At 50.8% G+C, this 23,833-nt stretch overlaps 9 protein-coding genes across 9 annotated transcripts; 4 read left to right on the forward strand and 5 right to left on the reverse strand.

Moving 5' to 3' along the window:
* Nucleotides 1–896: 896 nt before the first annotated feature.
* Nucleotides 897–3,983, reverse strand: C8Q69DRAFT_515686 (putative camp-dependent protein kinase pathway protein; the record flags this gene model as incomplete). Its single annotated transcript, XM_028633373.1, has 5 exons — nt 897–1,506; nt 1,583–1,837; nt 1,905–3,219; nt 3,296–3,441; nt 3,498–3,983. The coding sequence occupies 5 exons, from the start codon at nt 3,981–3,983 to the stop codon at nt 1,339–1,341; spliced, it is 2,370 nt and encodes a 789-aa protein (XP_028481387.1). The 3' UTR covers nt 897–1,338.
* A 1,760-nt stretch (nt 3,984–5,743) lies between these two features.
* Nucleotides 5,744–7,177, reverse strand: C8Q69DRAFT_531221 (transport protein particle subunit). The gene is made up of 5 exons (XM_028633746.1): nt 6,902–7,177; nt 6,828–6,836; nt 6,507–6,726; nt 6,224–6,415; nt 5,744–6,156 (listed from the first exon to the last, which is right to left on the reverse strand). Exons 1-5 carry the CDS (start codon nt 6,937–6,939, stop codon nt 6,037–6,039), a joined length of 579 nt encoding a protein of 192 aa, XP_028481388.1. The 5' UTR covers nt 6,940–7,177; the 3' UTR covers nt 5,744–6,036.
* Nucleotides 7,178–7,240: 63 nt separating this feature from the next.
* On the forward strand, nt 7,241–8,718 carry C8Q69DRAFT_121162 (putative U5 snRNP complex subunit). The gene is made up of 5 exons (XM_028625210.1): nt 7,241–7,499; nt 7,588–7,633; nt 7,686–7,766; nt 7,833–8,588; nt 8,649–8,718. The coding sequence occupies exons 1-5, from the start codon at nt 7,353–7,355 to the stop codon at nt 8,699–8,701; spliced, it is 1,083 nt and encodes a 360-aa protein (XP_028481389.1). The 5' UTR covers nt 7,241–7,352; the 3' UTR covers nt 8,702–8,718.
* Nucleotides 8,719–10,560: 1,842 nt separating this feature from the next.
* Nucleotides 10,561–11,184, reverse strand: C8Q69DRAFT_448269 (hypothetical protein; the record flags this gene model as incomplete). The annotated part of the gene is made up of 1 exon (XM_028629276.1): nt 10,561–11,184. The coding sequence occupies one exon, from the start codon at nt 11,182–11,184 to the stop codon at nt 10,561–10,563; it is 624 nt and encodes a 207-aa protein (XP_028481390.1).
* A 137-nt stretch (nt 11,185–11,321) lies between these two features.
* C8Q69DRAFT_448270 (hypothetical protein) lies at nt 11,322–11,981 on the forward strand (the record flags this gene model as incomplete). Its single annotated transcript, XM_028629277.1, has 2 exons — nt 11,322–11,639; nt 11,703–11,981. The coding sequence occupies 2 exons, from the start codon at nt 11,322–11,324 to the stop codon at nt 11,979–11,981; spliced, it is 597 nt and encodes a 198-aa protein (XP_028481391.1).
* A 432-nt stretch (nt 11,982–12,413) lies between these two features.
* Nucleotides 12,414–16,738, forward strand: C8Q69DRAFT_481629 (glycosyl hydrolase family 47-domain-containing protein). Its single transcript, XM_028631610.1, has 4 exons — nt 12,414–12,901; nt 12,991–13,361; nt 13,431–13,978; nt 14,036–16,738. The coding sequence occupies exons 1-4, from the start codon at nt 12,771–12,773 to the stop codon at nt 16,298–16,300; spliced, it is 3,315 nt and encodes a 1,104-aa protein (XP_028481392.1). The 5' UTR covers nt 12,414–12,770; the 3' UTR covers nt 16,301–16,738.
* Nucleotides 16,739–17,280: 542 nt separating this feature from the next.
* On the reverse strand, nt 17,281–18,568 carry C8Q69DRAFT_121189 (hypothetical protein). The gene has a single exon (XM_028625211.1). It carries the CDS (start codon nt 18,447–18,449, stop codon nt 17,355–17,357), a length of 1,095 nt encoding a protein of 364 aa, XP_028481393.1. The 5' UTR covers nt 18,450–18,568; the 3' UTR covers nt 17,281–17,354.
* An 887-nt stretch (nt 18,569–19,455) lies between these two features.
* On the reverse strand, nt 19,456–20,535 carry C8Q69DRAFT_121408 (adenine phosphoribosyltransferase 1). The gene is made up of 3 exons (XM_028625213.1): nt 20,528–20,535; nt 19,793–20,428; nt 19,456–19,714 (listed from the first exon to the last, which is right to left on the reverse strand). Exons 2-3 carry the CDS (start codon nt 20,286–20,288, stop codon nt 19,560–19,562), a joined length of 651 nt encoding a protein of 216 aa, XP_028481394.1. The 5' UTR covers nt 20,289–20,428; nt 20,528–20,535; the 3' UTR covers nt 19,456–19,559.
* Nucleotides 20,536–22,074: 1,539 nt separating this feature from the next.
* C8Q69DRAFT_408922 (hypothetical protein) lies at nt 22,075–23,830 on the forward strand (the record flags this gene model as incomplete). Its single annotated transcript, XM_028628224.1, has 2 exons — nt 22,075–22,224; nt 22,460–23,830. 2 exons carry the CDS (start codon nt 22,075–22,077, stop codon nt 23,828–23,830), a joined length of 1,521 nt encoding a protein of 506 aa, XP_028481395.1.
* Between the last annotated feature and the right edge of the window lie 3 nt (nt 23,831–23,833).

Below are 23,833 nucleotides of genomic sequence, written 5' to 3' on the forward strand. Positions count from 1 at the left end.
TTTAACATAGGTATCTAACTTGATTACTGGTTTTACCAATTTGAGTTAAGCGGAATAGGATCCGACCCGATTATGGGGCGAGCAGATAAACCAGCATTAAACTAGACAATATAATATAATATAATATAATACGATATGATGCTATGTCTGGATTGAAGATTGAAATTGGTTTGGAATTGAATTGCTGAGAGCTTAAGCATTCATTGGCACAATTGGAGAGCCGGTCGGTACGATGGAAGAGGATGGGATAGGATAGAAAGACGAAAAAAGCACATTCCGAGGCGCATTCCCCATTCAGCTGGTTAAGCAGATAAGAAAAAACAAGAATTTTAAAGGAGTATGAAATGAGAGGGAAAAATTAAACACATAAATAGAAAAAGAAGAACATGAGGAAAGGAAAGGTTAAAGTGGAAATGGAAAAAGTGCGTAACATGGTATCTGACTGATGCCAAAAAGGATGTGATGTCCATGGGAGTGGGTGTAGGGAAAGAAGAGAAAAGCGTTAAGAATAAAGAAGAGGTTTTGTCCTGGGTGAGTCGTTTCGAACTACCAGTTCAAAAAGGGATAGATGGAGAGAACGTTAACAAAATAATTATTTCGCCAATGCAAAAGGAAATTACCCCAAGAGGCGTCTCCCCCCCCGGGTCTCCCTTTTTCCAAGGTACCCTCTGCTGACCTTCGTAACCGAGACTGGAAAGTAAAGTAAAATGCAACGAGATGATGCCGTTCTGCAGATGCTGCAACAGGAAGCGAAATATCAAATCGTGAGATAAATCGCTCCCTTCTCTCGCTCCCCGCACGGACGCCGTCCTCGAAAACACCACCTGCCCGTGATTCTTAAAAGCTTTCCGCGAAACGACGAATTTTCTAAGGAAGAGCGCAATGAAGAACAAGGGGAAAAAAAAAATAATTATAGCGCAAGGCGGTCAAGCGACCCATGGACGGAGCGCAAATAACTAATGCCGGAAATATAGGCGCCATTTAGAAAATGAGCACAAGTAACAGACAAGACGTGGAAACAGGTCACAGATACATCGCGGGTATTAAAGGTTAGGGGACCAAAGAAACTATTGATACCCCGCTCCATGCCCGTCCCTCTTCACAAAGCGAATATAATATGTCGGCGGAGATATTGACGCGCAGAATAGACGAAAAGAAAAAGATACACAACGCCAACCCCAAGATCAATCCAACCCTCTCGCAGCGAAGACGAACGGAGAAGCGGAGTGAAAAAGGCGGAATCGAGGCTAAGGAGAAAGGGAAGAAGAAATGTACAAGTTTGGGTATAATGTGATTTCGGTGGTTTTTTTTTCCAGAGAATTATGTGCTCCGCTCCGCCTATAAGCTATCGCCTGCGCCTGTTTCGACACCATCCGTGGGATATACGTTGGGGTCGAACCCAAAACCGGCGGTGTCGGCATCCGTGTTCAGGAAGGTATCAAAATCGAAGTTCTCCAGGATATCGGGGTTCTCCAGAGCGCTAAAGTCCAGATTGAATGTTGAAGGCTGTCAAACCAGTCAGTCATTATCCTTCTGATAAAACAAGGACGCACAGATGAATCTGTGCATCAGATATACGTACATCCGGGATATTGAGATCGTTAAACGACTGCTGGCTGGGGTCAGGCTGTTGCTGAGCCATAGGCTGCGGCGCCGGGGCGGATGTCGGTTGCTGGGGAGCAGCATTCGTGACATTCGTTCCACCGGCCTTGTTAAAGGAGTTAGGATGCTGGGGAGTAATTGGCGTAGATGGGGTGGGGGTTGGGGGCGGTTCCGCTTCAGATGAAGGAGTTGCTGCGGCGTTCGCATTCGCGGCAGCCGTTCCCTTCTTCGGACGCTAGGATCGGGCTCAATACAGATAACATAATGGGGGAAGAGGGTGGGTGTCATGAGGGATACGGTACCTTTCTGCTATCCTTGGCATCCTTCTTGCCCTTGGGGGGTGGCTTATTCGCCTGCTGCGGCGTCGGCGGCGCACCGCTGGTCTGGGGAGACGAGGGCTGAGTTCGTCCAGCATTGGCACCACCAGCTGCCGGAGCTTGAGGAGGTCCCATCGCACCCGCTCTGTCCTGCGGAGTACCAGCGGCCTGGGGCTGGTTGACGGGGGACTGTTGCGGTACCATAGGCTGACCCTGCGGGCCTTGCTGGGCCTGCTGCTGCTGGGCCTGTTGCTGTTGCTGCCAGTTTCCGCCAGGAACTCGGTTTCCAGCTCCGGCATGCTGCTGGATCGGCTGGCCCATCTGAGGACCGCTGAAAGCCGGGTTCGAGCTAGGAGGACGCATTCCGTTGGGACCCATCATGCCCTCCTGCATGTTCTTCATAAAGAAGGGTCCGCCCATCTCGGGGGGCATCTGACCGCCGTTGAAGTTCATGGAAGCCGGGGATCCACGGGCGTCACCAGCGCTGGGCGAACCGGGCGGGAGTCCGGTCTGCGGCATCTTGGGCGTCCCTCGTTTCATTTCGTTCGGATTCGGAGACGTGCCGGTCCTGCTTCCCTGGGGCGAGGTGCCCGGAGGCAACCCCTGCTGCCCGGGCATAGGCTGGCCGTCGGCACGGGCCATGCTATCTTGTTCCTGGCGGGCCATCATCAAACGCCGCTTGTTCTGTTGCTCCAACAGCATCAGCTGCATCTGATAGTCCTGGAGAGCGTGGTTCCCGTTTTGACCGCCTGGTGTCTGCATTCCAGGGCGGACCTGACCCATCTGACCGTTGGCGTTGTAGAAATCACCCATTGGCAACATTCCCTGGCCGTCCGGCATTGGCATCAGGTCTCCCTGGTTCGGCATCACACCGGGATTCATCAAGCCGTTCGGCATGCCCTGGTTATTCATTGCTGAGCGAGAGTGATGTAGAGCCAAGTTCTGAGCATATACCTGGATAGATTTCTGCTGAGCAGCCGGACCGGACTGCTGGAAAGCCTGGTACTGTGCCGGATTCATCCTTGCGGGCGTGATACCATTCTGCATCAACAAAGTCTGCGGGTTCGGGTGACCGGGCATACCCTGTCCCTGTCCGCGTCCGTTGGGCGGCATCTGCTGGCCGTTCATGTGGGCGCCTTCCAGACGAGGCCGTTTCGAAGGAGATGGCGCATTCTCAGCCGAGGACGGGGACTGCGGGCGGTGCCCATTCATATCCATGTCGGATTGGTCTCGCTGCATCTGCTGCTGCATCATCTGCTGCTTCTGGAATTGCGCTATTTGCTGCTGGGTTCTGTTCATCCTGTGTGTAAGTAGTGTCACCTGGGGGGATAGGGATAAGACGGAAGAGAAAAAAAATAATAATAATGGACACGTACAACGCGGAGTTATTCTGCAGAACCGTCTTCTGCAGGTTAGGGACCATGCCATTGCGGCGCATTATCTGCTGACCCATCTGGCCAGGCATCATCGGCTGTTGGCGTAATAGATGACTTTGCTGCTGTTCTCTGAGGCGCATCATGTTCTGGTGGCACGAACGTCAGCCCGCGTAGTCGAATCCAGCTGGTGGTTCATACATACCTGGGTGTGTTGGAGATACTGTTTAGCATCATTGCTATTGCCCCGCTTGCGCTGGGCCCAGAAGATGTCCCAGAACAGACTGAACCAGTCGAGCAGGAAAGACGACTGCTGACTATCGCTTGGCAAGTTGGGACGTGGTAGATCATCGGGGATTTTGATCTTTTCACCGTCTTTGCTGTCTCCCATCATGGTGTCGCCGTCAACACCGTTCGCGTCACCATCGCGACGGTGACCAGGACTCGTCTTTGTTGGTCCTTCCGTGTTCAGTTTAATCGATTCGTCTTGCACCAACGCCCTGGCGCAGTCATGATAACCCCGCTTGAGAAAGTAGTCATAGATATACGTGTTGAGATGGTTGATCATTGTCTCCTGGACGTTATGCATCGCACCATCGCGGGGGGCCGTCGAAGCGCTGTTTATCATGGGAATTCCACCCACAGGGCCACCAGCCCCGGGATTCATCCCACCTACATTCATTTGATTCATCGTGACTGGCAACCAGCCTGGCCACCGCTAACCCGTTCGTGTCGTCGTCAGAGAGGGGGGGAAGACGACCAGCTCTGTGATCGCAACCTCCCAACAGCTCCTTCCCACGGTCTCAAAGCGCGTTCACCGTGTTGCGGTGAACGATCTCACCGCGGGTGCAACAATGAGGCGCGCAGGAGGCGTAAACCACACGTCGAGCCCGTGGTACCAAACAGCTTCGAGAAAGCCGCGACGAGGTGAAACTGGTGGAAAAAAAATGGGGGTGTCGACAGTCGCTAAGAGTGATGACTGATGATCGAACGACGCTACTGAGAATATACAGGAGCAGGTTTGGGAGGCACTGCGACACCAGGAGGGCGGCGAATGCGTTCCGCCCTGGCGGCCTCAGGAGACACGGCGACCACAAGCGCGAAGGGAGGAAACTCCGGTCAGGATGAAATGATCGGAGGACTGACGCGACTGCAGAGCGATCAGAATGAAATACAGAGACGTGGATCGAGCAGGCCTGAGGATGACAGATGCGCGGCAAGATCCATGGAGGATGGGAGCGAGACTTGAGGTTGGGGAGGCGCACGCAGGACCGGATACGGAACCGGGCGCTTAGGGGAGCGATCGGGTGCAGGGTATCGGAAAGGCGCGCACGGGCAAAGAAAGCGACACACGAGACGAAAAGAATGCAGCGCAGACAGGAAAGAGAGAAATGGCAATCGACGTACCTTGATCGAGCAGCCAAGAGACAGAACAGAGGTCGGATGCTTTTTGGGTTGGGGGGGAAAGAGGGATAAGACGGGTTGAGGGTCCAGGGTGGAGGATCTGACTTTCGGGCGTACTTGGTGGGAGAGAGAGGGACGATAGCGAGACAAGGACAGAGCCGATGGACGCTCTCACTCTCTCTCTCAGTCAGTCTCTCTCTTGGGAATCGATAATTAAATTCGAGCTGTGAAGGAGTGGCTTCTCTCCTTGCGGCAGTTCGCTGGTCCGGATCGGATTAACTGGCGTCGCGTTGCACGGGGAGGCTGGAGGATGCGTGGATGGCGAGTATTTCTGAGCACGCGGGTGATCGCCCTGGCTGGGGGCTGGCGAAATAGTAGTAGAAGTAGTAGTAGTAGTAATTCAACGTATGTAGTAGTATGTAGTATGTAGTATGCAGTAATAATATGTAATAATATCTTGTATGTATGCACGTATGTTTGTAGTGATGCAGATAGACTGGCGTGGAGATCCCGTCAAGTAGAGAGTACCGGTACTGTGCTGGAGTCGTCGTAGAGTAGGGATAGCGAGGAGGGGGATCTGAGGAATGTTCCCGTTGAGGAAAGGCTGTAGATAGAGATGCTGGCTAGTTAGCTCTATCAGATCCAGGACACACGGTCCACCGATGAGATGGATCGATATACGTATATCCCAAATGCAGGAATGGCTGTAGTCAGAAACCCAACACACAACCAAGAACCTGCCAACACACGGGACAGTTGACAAGACGAAGAAGAAGAAGTGTAAAAAAGAAAGAAAGAAAGAAAGGAGAGAAGAATGAGGCTCGACTCCAGCATTCACGTAGTCTAAATCGGATGCGCGAACGAGGGGGAACGAAGAGACACTCAATGACTGCCAGCCTCCGCGCACTCTCCAGCACGCCCGACCGGTCCGATCGCAGTTTGGGTATAGCGTACCTCGTGGCGCCCCTCCGCAGTCGCCAGATGGACTCAGCAGTTGTCTAGAGAGGTCAAGCTAGCATACAATATAATATTGGATCAATAATTACTCCACGGCCTGATCGTTACCCAGCATACTTGCGCCCGGGTTCCGTCGGGTCTGGGAAAGGTAACCGCTGCGGCGGCCCCGGCTACAAAAGCAGTAGAATAATTTATATCGCGGCTCTTCCGACTTCTTCCCGAAGTATAGAGGAATTAGATACATCCGGGACGGAAAGCAGCTCCATGCAAGACACGAAGAACAGCAGGGACGGTTATGATAGAATATCTAATGCTGCCTATGGACAACGCCTAACGCCTTGATCATCCGGGTGCCACAATTCATTTCGCACATGCGGTCAATATCACTCATCATCGGGCGGCATCTCGTCTTCAATGTAGCGCACCAGCGATACCCGCATCTCCGTCGTGTCATCCCCTCGCAACACATCACTCACAAAATGGGCTTCCACTTGCATTTGGACCTGGGAGCATTCAGCATCATCATCGTCCCTTTTTCACAGAGAGAATATGGAGCAACAGGCAACTCACCATCTCGAGGGCTCCGCGCAGCACCCCGCACAAGATATTCGAGAACCAGAGCTCGTCCTGAGCTCGTCCATCGTCCGGCAATTCGACAAAGTCCGCCAGCGGATTCTCATCAAATACGAGGGAGAACTGCTTGTTGTCGCTTGTCCAATTCGTCACGTTGGGCGTGATGTTGAGGAAGATCTTGAATCCGACCTGCATGGCATCCGTCCGGTTAGCGACTGTACATGATGCGCGGGGCTGGGAGAAGGAGATATCGAAATGACCAACACGACAGGCAACCAACCTTTGCGATCGTGTCTGCAGTCTCGCGGAAGTTGGCGCATCGGCCCATGTTGGACTTGGCCAGAAAGTCCTCGATCAGCCGCATGCCAATGCTGTAGCCCATCTTTTCCAATTGCTTGTTGACTTGTTGGTAGTCACTATCGTAGTCCTGGCACAGCTGGGAAACAATAGTGCCATAGGTCAAGGTCACGAGTTCGGCATTAACCTTGTCCACCTTCGTCCTACCGCATTACTCCTGATGTCAGCAGATATTCGGGGGGAGGGAATGCGATAGCGGGGAAGGACAAGCAGGAATTAGGATATCTATGCGCATGATACTGACTTCCAGATCCTAGGCCCATCTCTGTCAGCTCTGTGCCCAGATATAAGGAATCATGCGCAAGCAGGTCAACTTACTCTTCCCCTAATCGGGAGGCTTTCGTGGTGGACGACATGGCGGGAGATCAAGGAATCGCCTTCCTTATCTGACGCAACTGTCTTCAAATATCTAAAGATGCGACTATGGAAAAAAAGAAATGGACACTCCGATTTCGAGATTGCTTGCAGTCCGCATACTCCCCCGCCCAAGATGCGTGGATCAACGGAGTCTGGAGCGAGCTCTACTTTATGTGGGCTTTCCCACTCGAGTTAGATCCAAAGTCCGCGGACTCGCGGCTAGCGCGTCTACTGCCCAATCGATCCTCCGCGCTTATCACCGCCAGTGGAAGAAGCTCCACCAGCAGGTTTGCTCCGCGGCGTTCGTCTCCAGAGCTGTCTGGACCTCTCGCGCGGCGGCCTGAGTCGACAAGACGCGACTCGAGATACCTGACGCAATAGTCTCTTCCCACTTGACAGATTCAGCTCACAGATGTCGACAATGTCGGGAGACAAGCGCCCTGCTCAAGAGGGCTTTGGCTCTACCACTCAGTTGGTCAAGCGCCAGAAGCCCGAGACGACCAACACTTCCAGCGCGGTCGTGACCAGCTCAAGTCAGAATGGGACTCTTGTGCAGGCAGTAAGTGATTGCACGGGCTGGAAAATCCGGACTACATCCCAATGGCTGCAATTCTGGTGGGCGAAAGATGCACTAACTCGCTGCACAGGTTCCTCGAACAAGTGGGCTCGACGCTCCGATTATGGAGCTGACAGGTTGGTCGAATTGGCTACATTGGGGATAATCAGCATTAACTGATCATTCTAGGACACTCTGGGGAGGTCTTTGCCGTCCGGTTTGATCCTACAGCGCAACATATAGCATCTGGTTCCATGGATAGGTCCATCAGTATGTTGCGAGACCTCTCCCGAAAATCTCCATCTCGATAGGATCTTCGCTGACAGCCTCTCTTAGTGTTGTGGAATACCTATGGAAAATGCGAGAATTACGGAATCCTAAGCGGCCACAAGGGAGCTGTCCTCGACCTACATTGGTCCCGCGACTCGCGGGTGATATTCTCAGCATCCGCAGACATGACACTAGCCAGCTGGGATTTGGGGTCCGGACAGCGGATTCGTCGTCATGTTGGACATGAGGAAATCATCAATTGTCTGGATATCAGCAAGAGAGGGCAAGAACTGCTGGTCAGCGGGAGTGACGACAGTCATATCGGAATCTGGGACCCGCGACAAAAGGACGCCGTCGACTTCCTGGGCACGGATTTCCCCATCACGGCGGTTGCCTTGTCAGAAGCAGGAAATGAGATATATAGCGGAAGCATCGATAACGACATCAAGGTGTGGGATATTCGGAAGCAGGCGGTGGTCTACACGATGATCGGGCACACAGACACTATCACCTCCCTGCAGGTGTCTCCGGACTCCCAGACTCTGCTCTCCAACTCCCATGACTCGACGGTTCGCACGTGGGACATCAGACCTTTTGCGCCCACTGATCGCCACGTTAAGACGTATGATGGCGCGCCTGCAGGTATCGAGAAAAACCTCATCCGAGCCAGCTGGGACCCCAAGGGCGACAAAATTGCAGCAGGAAGCGGAGACAGAAGTGTCGTCGTCTGGGATGTCAAGTCTGGGAAACTCTTGTATAAGCTGCCCGGACATAAGGGCACGGTTAACGATGTCCGGTTTTCACCGAACGATGAGCCTATTAGTGAGTTTATCTCCGACGCCGCTATACACTTGTGCTTGATAGTTACTAACTATGCAACAGTTGTTTCTTGTTCGTCCGATCGAAATCTTCTTCTAGGAGAACTAGGAAAGTGAGACGCCAAGTTCATGGATCAGATACCATCCCTATCTATAGCTCTTCCGCTCCCCCAGAGAAAAGAAAAGAAGGTTCATCGGCAAGCAAGTCTGTTTCGTTCGGTTGGACCTTGACACCAATGGCGCTGTGGTGCCTTCTGAAGCAAAAGCGAACAGTCAAGTCCATCGTGACGAATGTTGCGGGCGAAATTGCCACGATCGAGCAGTGTCGGACCACTGTCGCAGAGTGATCAACAATCCGATCATGAGGGCGTGTCTGGATACAACCCACGCATCTGTGGAGATGTGACGCATCAATGATTCGGGGTCTCATCACGGACCAGATAAGCATCTACTGCATTTTGTACTCGGTATCTCTGTATCATTAGCGCGTTGTTCTTTTTCCAGACTCACTGGAGTACTAGTTGGTAGTCTACCTAGTTTACGGTCGGTCCAGCATCTCCGAATACAAAATACAAGCTTCGCCCAGCATCCGCTGCAAATCCACAACACGTCGTAAAACCATCCAGTTTCAGACGAACTCGCAAGTCAAGTAATGGGATCATTTAACATATCCACTAAACCAATCCTGGTAGTGAAATACGCTACAACTATTCCCAGTATGGTGCAACGTGCGAGTTTCGAGGAACTGGTGAGGGGACCCTGAAACATCAACCGTGCCGGATATTATTAGTTACTACGTAGTCAACCCTTGCCATCCCGCATTATTCGCTTCGTTATCATTCTTCTCTTAGTTATGAACGAACGCATCGTGTAGAGAGAGTATCAGCCTTCGTCTCGTGGGAAATCTTCCGTGCGCGAACTTGTTTTTATCGGATCATTTTGCCGATGATGATGAGTATAGAGTAATGATGTAGTTAAACCGGATATCCGGAGGCAGGCAGGTACATAGGCATTAATATTGTTAATTCCCTACTAGTCTAGACAGGCTTACGTTCAAGGGGTTATGCTCCGTAGGTAAATAATTAACTATGCAAGGCCGCCAGGTGTATCCCGTACTTACATCTAGTTCAGTTAACTAGTCTCAGCCTCTGCTTCAGTAACAATGATTGGAATAACTTTGAATGAATAATAATAATGCCGATTCGACCACCTACCTACGCAGCCCATATTTCCTAGTACAGTAACTCCGGACTGTAGTTTAGCAGCCAGTTCCTCGGAGTTTTGGGGGGGCAATGTCTTAGATTATCCCTACTCTTAGTTTAGTTTAGTTAAAACGTGGATGTGCCTCCCTCCTGTTTATCTGTCTCTGTCTCTAGTTAGCTGCTTGCTTTGCTTCTTCTATCTATTCATCCATCCCTCTTCCGTCCAATTTTAGGATTGCTAGTCTAGTCTTCCTGTTTTCTTTTCCCTTCTCCCTTCTCCACTGGTTTGGCTTGGTTTCCTGTCTTCCGCTCCTTCTCTCTTTCTCCCTTCTGATCTTTTCTCTTGTTCTTTTCCCAAGCGCGATTGCTGCTGCTGTTGCTGCGGGTGTCAACTGTACAGTGTACAGTATACAGAAATAGACTGCTGGGCAGTTTATCTTTTCTTTTCTTCTTCTCCAAGTGGCGCGAGCGCTGTGCTTAGTTCCTTTCTCGCCTTTCCTTTTCCTTTTGCTTTACTTTACTTTACTCCGCATCACTCTATTACGTCTTGTGGCTGGCCGCTAGAAGGAGAAGACGCTATCCATTCCTTACTTACTTCAAGTCTATTCACCGCCGACATCCCTTCTGGCTGCTACTAGCCAGAAACCGGTCCACTGGTTGGAATCGCTGAAAGTCATTTTTAAACGTGCGCTCGTTATGGATTTTTAATCAGGGAGTATAGATAGGACCACTATTCGGGAAGTACGGACGCTGCTTGGAAGGAGAGGAAGAACGTTATTTTTCGATTAGACGACGTCGACCGAAAACGCTGTTTAGAACTGGTTGCATACTGCCAGTCAGCTGGAAAGAGCAGATCGGCGGTTTAGGACGAGCATAGGAGACGCAGTCGACAGAGAATTCCATACCATTGCGGCCACTTCTTATTTCTCGCGAAAGGTGTTGACTCGATGTCACCATCGAGGTGACGAAGACGAGTATGGAACTTCCCACGCCTGCAACCACTGGAACCCCTGCGCCCAGCAGGTCACGTATGGCGAATCTGCGCATCTTTGGCAGACGATCACCTATCCATGCACCGGAGGCACAACCTCCTATGACGGAAGCTCCGCGCCGTTTTGGATTGCGACCTTTTAGGAACCAGTATGCCTCTGGGGAGGACAATGGAGGTCTGCCTCGCAGATTGTTTTTGCCGGGACGGCACCGGAATAGAGACCGGTCAGGGTCAGATACACCTAGTCGACCGTCGACACGGTCTAATGCATCGAGTCGATCAGGGAGTCGACCGAGCTCCAGCGGAGCCTCTTCTATGTCATCCGGGGCTTCAGTATGGAGAACAAGAGGAGGATATCTGCGATCATGGACCGAAGGGTCTGGAAGATTGCCTTTCAAACAGGCCATAAAAGACTCGTATACTCGAAGGAAGTTGATCAACACCAGTATAGCGGGTCTAGTGCTTGCTCTGGTTTTGGCTATATGTATGGTTTATATCATCCAGTTTAACGTGTAGAATCAGTGGCTAACTTCTTTTGTTAACAATGTTTACAGATCTTGCATTCACACTTACCAATTCTCTCATCGGGGAGGAATTCCGTGTGATGCTGATCCTGCTGACATTGATCGTTGCGGTATTCTTCCTCCATTCCGTGATCAGGTTTATCATAGTATTATTTCGAGGCCCACCGGAATTTTCAGACCGACCACCAAGCCAGGCAGGGCCGATGGGATACGCGACTCCTCCGCGGCCGATACATGTCATCCTAGCCCGTGACGAAGAGTTGGGAGAAGATGTCAGAAATGCAGGGAACAAAGTCACTCATCCACCACCAGCGTATGGTCTGTGGAGAAGCAGTGTGGTTAGTTTGTTCCACCGCTAGTGAGCATATGCGATACGAGAATTATCTAACTATTTCACCCAGAGAATCAATCCGAATCTCCTCTATTGGCAACGGGTGGACGAGGCGGTGCCGAAAGTGGAGGATGGCAACAGCAACAGCGAAAGCAACGGCAACAGCAATAACAATAGCAACGACAACGGTAATGGCAACAGCAGTGGCAATGGCAATGGAGAGAGCAGGCCGGCTACTGCATATCGTCCTCCAAGCTACGTCTCTGACATCGGGGTTGACTATGTTCTCAATGCGGAACCACGCTCGATTGCACCTAGAGGTCAAAACAACACAGCGCCCCCAAGCTAGCAGTTTTGATTCTCTACCTAGTCAGCAATGCCCGATATGTATAGTCTTAGTCAGATGTCCGGAATGTAAATATAATGCCCGTTTCTTTATGAGGACCTTGAAATGAGGTTCCAAGGTTATACTAATCCCAGCGATACCGTCAAATGAAATCGACGAATAAATAGTCTCCAAGTTTGCGTTGGATGATTAGAAATGCGCCTAAACTGTGGGATAACTACCTAGGTAGTTCCGTTTAACTAGGTAAGTAATACTGTACATTGAACGAATTCAGCCAGGCAAACTGGACGCATAAAGATGGCACTAAACGAATCCGATTAAACAAAGCACATGGCAAGAATAGTATTCTAAAAAGTGAGTCGAGTCAATCACGATCAATCCATTTGAAATAACTCGGGGTGGCGCCTCCATGTGATAGTCTCGATGATAGTTCGTCTGAATTAGTTAATTATATCCTTTTGCTGATGTAAAACGGAAGCGGATTAGATTATGTGGCCATCTCTCTCTCTCTCTCTCTCTTTCTCTCTCCATCCAGTCATCACTTAATAATACATTCCATTTTTAATCACCTTTAGCTCACATGCGATCCTCGTCCTATGAAAAAGGCGAGGAGCATCGAAACGTATCTGACACCCAATCTGCACTCGTCGTGGGGGAGCTTGAAAGGGCTAAACTAAAACCGCGGGCCTGGGATTATCATAACTAACCTACCTAAACCGGGGGAAAACTTGGCTCCAGACCTCCCAACGCTCCCATGCTCCCCATAAGTGCTTCGCATCTGAGCTTCCGGTGATGGGCTCGCGATGCCGGTGCTCGCTGAGACCCGGCCTCCGCTCAGCATGGATAGTGGCTTGTTTCCTGCTGCTGTCCTCGTGGCTGTCGGTCGCATATGCTATGAGGGAGAGCCAGATTAGGGATTTGAGGTGAGTTCGGTTGTTTTCTTCTGGTCGCGTGTGCACTTTCTTTCCTAGGGGTTTCTTTTTCTAACGCGCAAAATATGACGGACACATAGGAAGGAGACGGAACATATGTTCTATCATGGCTTTGATAATTATATGAAACATGCCTTCCCCGAAGATGAACTGCGGCCTCTTACCTGTCGTCCGTTGACGCGTGATCGCCTGAACCCGGCGCATATCGAATTGAACGATGTCCTTGGGAATTACTCCCTTACCCTGATCGACAGTCTATCGACGCTCGCGATCATGTCCTCGAGCGAAAGCGCGGGGTCGAAAGCATGGTTATACTTTCAGGATGGCGTTAGGGATTTCGTGAAGCTATATGGAGACGGTTCGGATGGGCCCTCAGGGCGCGGGGAGAGGAGTCGCGGGTTCGATATCGATAGTAAAGTGCAGGTGTTTGAGACGGTCATCAGAGGTCTAGGTACGCGGGAGGCTCATAATTGCGGTTGCGAGGTGTATGTATACGGATTACGGCTGACGATGGGTTCAGGTGGCTTGCTCAGTGCGCATCTCTTCGCTGTTGGTGACCTGCCTATTCGGGGGTACGCTCCTCCAGAGGAAGAAGCGACTTTCGCGAAAGCGTGGGATAAGCGATCTTTCTTCGCAGACAGTCACGGCATCAAATGGGACAACGGGTTTGTCTATGACGGTCAACTCCTTCGGCTTGCTGTTGATCTAGGTAATCGCATTCTGCCGGCGTTCTACACCCAAACAGGCCTCCCGTATCCTCGCGTCAATCTACGACATGGAGTACAATTCTATGCCAATTCACCGCTGCATGCAGCTTTCTCCGATAGTCGTGACGAGGCTCGTGGGAACCGCCGGCAGCTGATCCCTGAAATCACCGAGACCTGCAGCGCCGGCGCTGGCAGCCTCGTCCTCGAATTCACCGTCTTGAGCAGGCTCACCGGAGATGGCCGCTACGAGGAACTTGCCAAACGTGCCTTTTGGGCTGTTTGGGCTAGAAGAAGTGACATTGGTTTGATTGGCGCTGGTATAGACGCGGAGTCAGGGAGATGGGTCAATTCATATACAGGGGTGGGTATCCGTACTACGGACTCGTCATTATGTTAACGGAGCTGACGTCTTGCCAAGATCGGAGCCGGCATCGATAGCTTTTTTGAATATGCGTTCAAGTCATATGTATTGCTTTCCTCTGGGCAGCGCCCAGAGTTTGATTCCAACAGTCCCTGGAGCATTTTAGACGGTTACTACACGCCTCTCAGTGACCACGAGCATTCTGCGGACGCTTTTCTTGAAGTCTGGCGTGAGTCTCAAGCTTCTATCAAGCGTCATCTCTATCGAGGAGCAGGGTATCAGCACCCTCATTTCATCCAAGGCGATATATATACAGGTGCAACCAGAGCATTTTGGATTGACAGTCTGAGTGCATATTATCCAGGTCTCCTGACTCTGGCTGGTGAGATCGACGAGGCTTCTAAAGTTCACTTGCTGGCTACCGCTCTTTGGACACGGTTTTCAGCCCTTCCGGAGCGGTGGAACGTCGCTACGGGCAACATCGAAAATGGCCTCAGCTGGTGGGGAGGCCGGCCGGAGTTCGTCGAGTCCACTTACTATCTATATCGAGCCACCAAAGACCCGTGGTACCTCCATGTGGGTGAAATGGTTCTCCGCGATATCAAGCGCAGATGCTGGACGAAATGCGGCTGGGCCGGTCTTCAGGACGTCCGAACCGGTGAGCTGAGCGATCGAATGGAGAGCTTTTTCCTTGGAGAGACTGCCAAGTACATGTTCTTACTCTACGATCCGAGTCATCCATTGAACACTTTGGATGCTCCTTTTGTCTTCTCTACAGAAGGGCATCCACTGATTATCCCGAAAGCCCCAACTACAAAGGCCGCAACGGATCGAAGACCGGCACAACAGCCGGATGAAATGTCTACCACAGTCAGTATATGTCAGAAGCCGCCTATCCCTCCATCACTTACTGGGTCCTCGACCGCAGCACGCGGCGACTTGTTCCATGCAGCGAGCTTGGCCCGGTTACATCTCATGCCGTCGAGGGGCCAGGTTGAAGGGGCAATTCTGGACTATGCGAGTGACCATCCCAGCGTCTCGCTGTCGGATCTTTCTTCGCCTTCTAATTATACCCTTTATCCTTGGACTTTGCCTCCAGAGTTGGTGCCATATGATGCCACCAGTGCGCCAATGGCAATACGTCCTACACTCGATATCTCATTCCCTCCTCTTCCGAGTATGGTTCTCGGTCCCGGGTCGCTGGAACGCATCCGGGATGGAATCTTGATCAAATCTATTGGAGGTCTTCGTCTGGGTCTTATCCAGGACGTGCCACCGGAAGACATGACTATGGCACCTTCAGTGGATAGCTTTCGAATTCAGGTGATCAACAATCTTCCTCTGGGTAAGGATGAAAAGGTCTATCTGTCTCGGGAGATAGTGTTTGATATTCTAAACCCAGCTGATCCCAATTTCACCCGGATTCGCGACTCGACCATGCTGGATATTGTCGTGGATGTTAGTCCGGAGATATCTCGTCGGCGAAATGCATCGACAGCCGCCCAGACCAGTGATGCCGCGGCGGAGCATCGCGATACCCTTGCTCGCGAGCAACCCCTTTCTTCATATTCAGATCAGAAACTGGGAAGTGCGTACGCCCATGCTTCTAGCGTGAGGGCTGCTCTTTCGACGTTGATGGATCATGTGTCCTCCATGCTGCGAGATGATCCTGCGACCTCTCTTCCGTCGGGACCATCACAGTCAAAGGTCTCTACTGTACGCCTTGCTATTCCAGCAATTACTTCTGCTGGCCGGGGCTCCGGTCCTCTTCCTGACGTTGAGGAGGCAACCTTGTTTTCGCAATCCGGGAAGCCATCTCTGGAGCGCCTCACATGGAGCACTATCTACTTTTCCGACGAGACCTGTGACGAGCGGCTTCCACTCAATGTGGTGCGCAACCACCAGGTTATTGTCATGAAGCGCGGCGGCTGCAGCTTTTCTCAAAAGCTGAAGAACCTCCCAGCATTTCGGCCAGGTCGCTCTGCGCTCCAGATCGTCATTGTAGTCTCGTACGACGAGATGGATGATGTCTTCGGCATGGGTCATAGCCGCTCCGATCCATCTCTATTTGATGAGTCCGCGCTGCCTGCTCTTCTTTCGCAGGCTGCGGTCCTCGCTGGACCGTACCTCAGCCGACCGCATCTCGACGAGTTCCAGGTCACAGCAGGAGGCACCCCGCGTCAGCAACCCGTCAGCATGGTCATGGTGGGCGGTGGAGACGATACCTACGAACTGCTCCGCAGCGCCGCAGCAATCGGTATCAAGAGGAGGTACCATATGCGCTCGCAAGGGATACCAATCAGCAATCTGTACATTATTTGAATGATCAATGTTTGCACTTATATATAAGGAATCGACGTTCTCGTTTTTTCCCCGACAGTACATGAAGCGATTCTATAGAAGGTTTGTATATAGAGGGAGATCTCTCATGCATTATGGGGTCACGTGACTATATACATCTTACACCCCCTGACATTATTATAGACTAAAAACAAGCGTAAGCTTACTACACAAAGGCCATATGGCTCAGTGGTGATAGCGTCTCACTCGTAAGATTGATGAGAAGATCCTTTGTTTGGCTCAAGGTATGGGCTGGGGAGTACCTTTTGAGAGTTTTTTTAGTATGTGTCCATGAGAGAGTTTTAAGCTCTACAGATCAGTTAGTTATCCTCTACCAGTTTCGGGTAGAAAGTGACGATTCTTTTTTTTTTTTCTCCTTTCTTTTCGCAGTGGTGCTGATGTCCTTCATCATTATCTTTCGCTGGGCTGGCGTATAGGGGAAATCGAACGGTGAGTTATAACTCTCCTGCCTTCCTTCTATATACATATAAATATATAGAAAACCTAGCTTAGCTTAGTTTAGCCCAGAAATACACAAAGCCGACATGTTTATGTTAACTCCAGCTTATCATGGACTATTTCATGACATTCCTCCCGTACATCGAATCAAGCGTGCTCTCATTCTGAGCGCGCCCTCATGCCCGTGTCCGAATAACCCGTCTTCACTGTTATGGGGAAACGGGAGACTCTTAATGAGATTTCTGACCAGGTCGATGTATGAAGGGTATGTTGGGCATCGGGCAGTGACTGCATGCGCAGCCTTTAAAGCGAGTGCGTTGAATGGTGTTTCGCTCAAGAATAGTTCAGCAGCGCCTATGGAAGCGACGTATGTTGGTGATAGAACGTCTATTGCTAGATATACTGTTGCGGAGTGGGTGCTGGGTTGAAGTAGAAAGGAACTTGTGAAATGAATCGATGATACAGACCACTGAACACTTCATTGATTCCTAGATCACTTGAGCGCCAGGTTCACCGATTGTATATGTATAGTTATTGTAGAATTCTTACAATCTGAATATTCCTCGTGTAGATATTGTCAACTCTCCAAACGGACAGAAACAGGCCCCATCTCCAAAAGCACTTCCTCTGTACGTTTGGGAGCCACATTAGAGGTGGGATTCTCAAGATCAACCCGACTGGAATCATGATTATCACGAGATAGAGATTCCATCTTCTTTTGTCTTGCTTCCCGCTTCTTTTCCATCGCTTCCTTCCTCCTTTGTCTCCTTTCCCTCTCCTTTGGTCCCGCTTCCTTTGTATTTTCTATCGTTTCCCAAACCGTCGTTACTAGAAGCACCAAACCCAAAAAGGCCGGAATAAGCTGTCCTGTCGAATCCAACCGATTGACACCTTGGATTTGATTCCAAGCAATCATCATCTCTGCCCCGACAATCATCAAAATCAAATTTATAAGGCCGATACCGCCGAATAAAACTCGAAATGCTGTATCGATGGTTTCTTTGATCATGATGGCCTTGCTGAGATATCCATCGTCCTCCTCATCATCATCACCCACAGGCGTCTTATTCTTTCTCTTCCATACTTTATTCAGTATAGGATATCTCGCCCAGAGAAGATCCGGAATATGAAATATCCATATTACCAGAAACACAACTGAGCCCAAAACCGCAAATACCTTTCCTAGCGTGCGGAACCAGCCGAATAGATCGACTTTGGCGAAGAAGAATGCAGTTTGACCGAATCCAGACCCAGATCCAGACTCAGGAGGAAGACGAATCATCACATCCATCCCCGACCAGAAATACCACATAATATACCCCATCATAGCGGTATAAATAACCACTCGAAGAATCGCTTCATTGATACCGCTTTTTATTTGGATGGCAAGTAGAATAAACGGCCACGCGGCGCCGAATACGATGAATAAGACGATTAGGGGTTCTATAGCGTATACTTGGGGTCGGTGGAATGTGAAGAGGAGTAAGCCTGCGAAGTTGGCAATTAGGAATATGGTGTTTGAGGTGCGTATTGTTCGTGCGCTTCGTGTTCGTATTGTTGTGGCTAGGAATGTTGCAAGCCATTGGAGGTAAATTCCGAGACGGACGCCGAGGCCGTATGTGTCTGAGTCACCGGTGAATTTGGTTGTTGTTGTTGTGTTATTTGGAGTCATATTTGGGGAAGAGATATAAAAGGATGAGGGGATATGTTAGATCAAGAGGGCAGGGTCTTTGATTTAAAATATTTGAGCCGAAAGAGGCTCAGCTTAGCTTCGTGCAATGATATAACTAGTAAGATCGTTTCCTTAAAGTAAGTAAGCAACTAGTTAAACAAACCTGCGCTAGCTAACTACGTGAATAATACCATCGTGGGGTCCAAAATGCCCTCTATCTACAGTACTTCTTTTGGAGATGGAAGGTTCAGCCGTACTGAAGAGCGATCTGATCGCAGAGGATCGGTGGAGAGAATTAGTTACTTTGTCTGCTGTTTTTAATGCGTGTCCTCACACTATCTACGCCACTTTAGACTTATGTTGTCGGCCATTCGCCTGCTATATGCAGACTTAAGATTTATCCATTTAATGCCAATTTCATATTATCATCGAAACTCTTGTTAACAGTAAACAACCGAGGTAATTCTACATGTAATGCAAGGCAGTCGTTTTGTCGCTTCTTGTATGTACATGCAAAAGGATATATATCTATTACATATCCTTTTCTTTAGATAGTAGACAATGGAGTCCTCGATAAAGTAGCTGGTATATTTTGCATTCTACAATCGTGTATATTATCTGGTCTACTGTAGTGTAGGTGGGGATGGACCCCAGCACTGATACTGAGCAAATCAATTGGCAATAACTATGCAGCTAGGCGCTGGGTATACTTTTTGGGTTTATTTTGTTTTCTATAGATTCATTATACTCATTATGCCCGCAGAGCGAGACGGAGTATCTAGCAAGGATGGTCGTTGTTTGACCCATCCAAAAAGGTCAGATAATAGTATCAGCCAGACCGTGGCGTACTCTGCAGGTCGTCCCCTGGATATCGTCATGCACAGAGGCAACCTGCCACTGTAGTTTTCTGGACCGCCGCATAGCCAACTCAGCAATATTCTGTTCAGGTTGCTGCTTTTTGAGCGTGTTTTCAATAAGCAAGAATATCAGACGCCGCGAGGCAACAAAGATTCTATGGTGGGCGGGATTTTGCGGACCACTAGTTCGAAGAGTGGACACAGACAAAGGAGACCGGTTCTTTCGAATTAATTGGGAGTCGAAACGAAAGAATCACACCTTGCTCTCCTGCCCGGTGAGAAGGGTGTAGACCGGTGCCGGGAGCTTCTCCCTTCCCTTGAGGAAGTCCAGCTCCATGATGAACACAAAGCCTAGGAGGGTAGCGCCCATCTTCTTGACGAGATTTCCGGCGGCATATGCGGATCCACCTGCAGAACGAACAATGTTAGTTTAGTTTCTTTTTCTTTGGTCTATCCAGATATGCGGGGGTTATGGTCTGATCGTACCCGTCGCAATGATATCGTCCACCACCAGCACTCTCTGGCCCGGCTTCACAGCACCCGACTGCATCTGGAAGTGGTCCTGGCCATACTCCTTCTGATAGGTCTCCGTCTCACATGGACCGGGCAGCTTGCCCTGCTTGCGCACCGGGACGAAGCCGGCACCGATTCTCAGGGCCAGGCTGGGGCCGAAGAGGAAGCCTCTTGCCTCAAGACCGACAATCACATCGGGTTTCTGGTCCTCGCCGTAGGTCTCGATGATGTGCAGCTCCAGGCATCGGGTCAGAGCCTCGTGCAGGGTGGGGTCCGCGAAGATGGGCATGATATCCTCGAACAGGATGCCCGGGGAGGGGAAGTCGGGGAACTGGCGCAGCGCATTGCGCAGTCTTACTTTAAGACTGGCGAGTTCGGCGGTGCGGGAGGGATGGGTGGGGGACTGTCGGACCTGGGTGGTGGTGGCATCTGGTTTACCGGGGGGAGGATGTTGGGAGGTGGCAGACATGGTGAAGAAGAAGAAGAAGAAGAGAAAAAGGGAGAGAGAGAGGGAGGAGGAGGATGGGAGAAGAGATAAAAATAAAGTAAAGCGAGAGGCGATAAAGATACGACGTCTGTAACGGACCTTTTCGTTTCGTGACGAGTCGACTGCAGGGGGGGAAATCGTCAAAAAGAGCTGAAGGAGTTGGAGAAGAGGGGTGGAAGAAGAAAAAAAGTTCGATAAGTTACCGACGATACCATACATACATACTTACCATCACACCGCAAGCACGCCATGTCCACCAGCTTCAGCCCGGCGAAACCCAGGACGAAGCACCGGTGGCTGACTGCTCATCGGTCTTGTCGATCACTCTCGTTATACACAAATCAGCCTGTTTCTTGCTGCTCCTTTGCCTCTGGTGGATGCCTCCGTGCGCGTATCAGACGGTATCTGTACCGTTGGCCGGCCCGTGGCAGCAACTTATCGGCCCTGTTACTCCGTCGTCCTACAGCTCGCCGGAATCTATTTCTCTAGCCCCGAGTCTAGAATCCTTCCCAGCGCAGTCGAGCTTCTGCCAGAGATCCGGTCTGGCCGTGTTGAAGGAGGGGTAGGGAGCCATGGCGGGGGGTATCAATGGGATCAATGCCTACGGGTACGGTGCGAATAACGCATCGAGGAGCATGGATCGCAGGACTTTTGGCCCGGTCATTTAAGCGTGTCCAAAGTCCCGCCTGTGGCTTCGATCGATATGCCTAAGGCGGATGGAGGAGTTTAGTGTCGCTGACTCGTTGCAGCCCAATAATAACATCTGATGGTTAAGCCAGAGGGGTGGTATACATCAGCACCAGCGCAGACGGAAACTAGGTAGGTGAATGCAGTTACTGCAATCAGGGATCAAACTGACTTTGAGCTAGAGCTGCATCCTGTTCGATCGGAACGTTGTACCACCTATTAATTACTAGATGAGGATAATTAACTGTTACAAGCTGACTGTGAAGAGATATCTATCCATGTGAATATGGGTGCCTCAGGTTTCGATACACATCGCATGTCGACTTTCAACACACAAAGTGGCTACGGGCTTAGAGTATGCAATTAATTGCCTGTCCGTAATGCACCGTTGAGCCGTAAGTATGCCGCTGCTCCCACATCGATCAACGAGTGCCAACAAGCGTCCCACCTACTAGATAGTTGGCAACTTACGACCCTTCCGGGATTATTATTAACTTATCCCCACCGTCCTGTTGCCTGCAGATGATCCCCAAACAGGAGTACTTGGAAATAGAACGGTTTGATATTGCAACCTGCGTGCTTCATACGCATACGAAAATACGGAGTATCTCACGATATTTCCCAATTGGACTTTATCCCACCATGTGAAAACACGACCAGTGGACGGCTATATATACATGGGATCGCCCTCGTGTCCACTGCCTCTTTCGACGGTGGAGAAACTCGCGCAATCGAGATCTGTATTATTGAAACTATTGATCTATACTATACATAGATAGGCAGCAGGCGTGATCAAATCCCGACTTCGGAGATTCCTGGATCCGACGTGCTTATATAAGACGGTCAATCTCCTCGGTTTGTCAGCACGGGCCATCTCGCTTAAGTTAGCATCAACTCGGCTCTTCGACGACCTTGAAAAAGGCAGCAAGCTGGAAAAATAGCTCTCTTTTTTCTCTTCTCTTCTTTTTCCCGTCGCGGTCTTGGTCTTAGACCCGTCCTCTCTGCATCAGGCAGATGAGCCGCTTGCAGAGAAACCAAGATAGTCAGGCTAATATAGGAAAGAGGATCTCTCTCCATAACCATGTCTCCAGGCCGTGTGATCGAGCATACGGACCAGGACAGTCACTTACAGACCTTGGCCAGGGGATTCGATGCTCTCCTGGTGACGGTCCAGATTCTCAGCTGCAAGGAGCAGGAGCTCCAGCGTCGACTGAAGTATTCCCACGAAGAGGTAAGGAACCCTTGCAAGCCTTAATCATCCATCACATCCTTCATGAATCATCACCTACCCCCCTGTCCCCATCCACCTGTCTCAAATGACGAGAAAATCCGATTAGCTCTAGATCGGGAGTCGCATTTGCGGCGATGACGGTTTAACATGTATTATCCGATGAGACATTCCTATCACCTCCTTGTTTTCACGTGTCATTCTTGCCACGGGCATCGCTGACAGCGCGGTCGTACAGTATCTGAAGCTAGCGAATCGACTCCCCGGGGGACCAAGTGAAGATGAAAATGCTGTCGCTAACAAGATCGTCCATGGTGATGCGGCTTCCCCCGAAGGACCACAGACCATCCAGGACATGGTCCACACGTTGCAACAATCTGGAAAGGTTGACGACCGTGCCCTCGAAGCCATCAAGCAAGGGTGGGAAAGCTTCGAGTGGGTGCTGCAACAGGAGGACAGTGACAGTGGCCTGCGCGTCCGGTCCAATCCATGTCTCATTGCTGCCTCAGCAAGGAGATCTTCAGCTTTAGAGAAGGACTTCACCACCAGTGGCGTCCAGGGTACCCTACGGTGTCCGTTTGCGAAACCAAACGAAAAACCAGTCTCCATTACTGGAACATCTAATCCCTCCAAGGGACCCAACGGTGATGTGTGTGGAAATGATGAAGCCTTAGATCCAATAAAACTTGAACGCAGTCAGGATAAGGTGTCCAGCCCAACTGCGTCGGCAAGGTCATCTGCGGCTCGATGCCCTATAAGATACCTTGACCAACACTCCCCCGAGGAGGTTGCCCAGTATTTCGAAAACCATAAACATGAGATACCCAGAAGTCATGCAGTCTGCATACGGCGATATCAGAGGGATTCTCAGAGTATACGACAATTAGACGCAAAGTACGGTAGCCTGGTCAACATGATTCAGGGCCTTGGAGTAAAGCACCAGGTCTTCCTTCCAGGTCAAAGCAGAACCAGCGGGCAGGGCTCCAGCTCGGCCTCGGCGGAGCGCGTTGAACGATGGGCGGAAGATGTCAGTTCGAAATCAGGACGGCCTCCTACCCTCACCCCTGTCGAGGAGGAGAGTCGTGCGGATGACGACGATGACAGAACTGGCCGGTTCGAAAGACCACTCCGCGAGGTCAGAGTTGGTGAATCGCCCAGCAGACCCTGGGGTATTCCTGTTCCACTATCGCACCCGACTCCTCCCAGCGCTATTCAGTCTCCGTCTGCCACGGTTCCAGAACCCAGTGACAAGGGTTTTGGCTCCAAAGGACAGGTCGAAAGTACCCTAGCCAACCCTTCTTTTGCATCAGCGGCCCCGAATGGAACGCCAGGGCGGCCCGCGGGTCGTTGTCCATTCCATATCCCCAAGCAAGACGCGGCCGCACCCAGTGAAGGCGCATCGCGACTGCAGGAGCCGACACTGAATGAGAAGACTGCGGCTCCTGAAGACCCGGCCACCGGTCCTCATACCGTCACTCCAGACATGATGCGGTCAACCTCTCCGGCTCCGGCGCAGATGGTCTTTAATGGCCCAGTCTTCTTCGGTTACTCCGCTGAACAGACTATTGCGTTGATGCAGCAGCTGGGCAACCCTGGTGGCTCGAAATGAGCT

The sequence above is a fragment of the Paecilomyces variotii genome (assembly GCF_004022145.1).
Source record: "Paecilomyces variotii strain CBS 101075 chromosome Unknown C8Q69scaffold_17, whole genome shotgun sequence".
Classification (NCBI taxonomy): Eukaryota; Fungi; Ascomycota; class Eurotiomycetes; order Eurotiales; family Thermoascaceae; genus Paecilomyces; species Paecilomyces variotii.

What these genes read in the sequence shown, in the direction of transcription:
- C8Q69DRAFT_531221 (XM_028633746.1), bottom strand. Translation starts at nt 6,939, where the DNA reads ATGTCGTCCACCACGAAAGCCTCCCGATTAGGGGAAGA. An exon ending in CTGCAGACACGATCGCAAAG is followed by an intron (nt 6,416 to 6,506) that starts GTTGGTTGCCTG and finishes GATGCCATGCAG; the next exon opens with GTCGGATTCAAGATCTTCCT. An exon ending in TGCGCGGAGCCCTCGAGATG is followed by an intron (nt 6,157 to 6,223) that starts GTGAGTTGCCTG and finishes GAATGCTCCCAG; the next exon opens with GTCCAAATGCAAGTGGAAGC.
- C8Q69DRAFT_121162 (XM_028625210.1), top strand. Translation starts at nt 7,353, where the DNA reads ATGTCGACAATGTCGGGAGACAAGCGCCCTGCTCAAGAGGGCTTTGGC. An exon ending in TTCCATGGATAGGTCCATCA is followed by an intron (nt 7,767 to 7,832) that starts GTATGTTGCGAG and finishes AGCCTCTCTTAG; the next exon opens with TGTTGTGGAATACCTATGGA. An exon ending in ACCGAACGATGAGCCTATTA is followed by an intron (nt 8,589 to 8,648) that starts GTGAGTTTATCT and finishes ACTATGCAACAG; the next exon opens with TTGTTTCTTGTTCGTCCGAT.
- C8Q69DRAFT_481629 (XM_028631610.1), top strand. Translation starts at nt 12,771, where the DNA reads ATGGGCTCGCGATGCCGGTGCTCGCTGAGACCCGGCCTCCGCTCAGCA. An exon ending in AGCCAGATTAGGGATTTGAG is followed by an intron (nt 12,902 to 12,990) that starts GTGAGTTCGGTT and finishes ACGGACACATAG; the next exon opens with GAAGGAGACGGAACATATGT. An exon ending in GGGTCAATTCATATACAGGG is followed by an intron (nt 13,979 to 14,035) that starts GTGGGTATCCGT and finishes CGTCTTGCCAAG; the next exon opens with ATCGGAGCCGGCATCGATAG.
- C8Q69DRAFT_121189 (XM_028625211.1), bottom strand. Translation starts at nt 18,449, where the DNA reads ATGACTCCAAATAACACAACAACAACAACCAAATTCACCGGTGACTCA.
- C8Q69DRAFT_121408 (XM_028625213.1), bottom strand. Translation starts at nt 20,288, where the DNA reads ATGTCTGCCACCTCCCAACATCCTCCCCCCGGTAAACCAGATGCCACC. An exon ending in GGACGATATCATTGCGACGG is followed by an intron (nt 19,715 to 19,792) that starts GTACGATCAGAC and finishes TTCGTTCTGCAG; the next exon opens with GTGGATCCGCATATGCCGCC.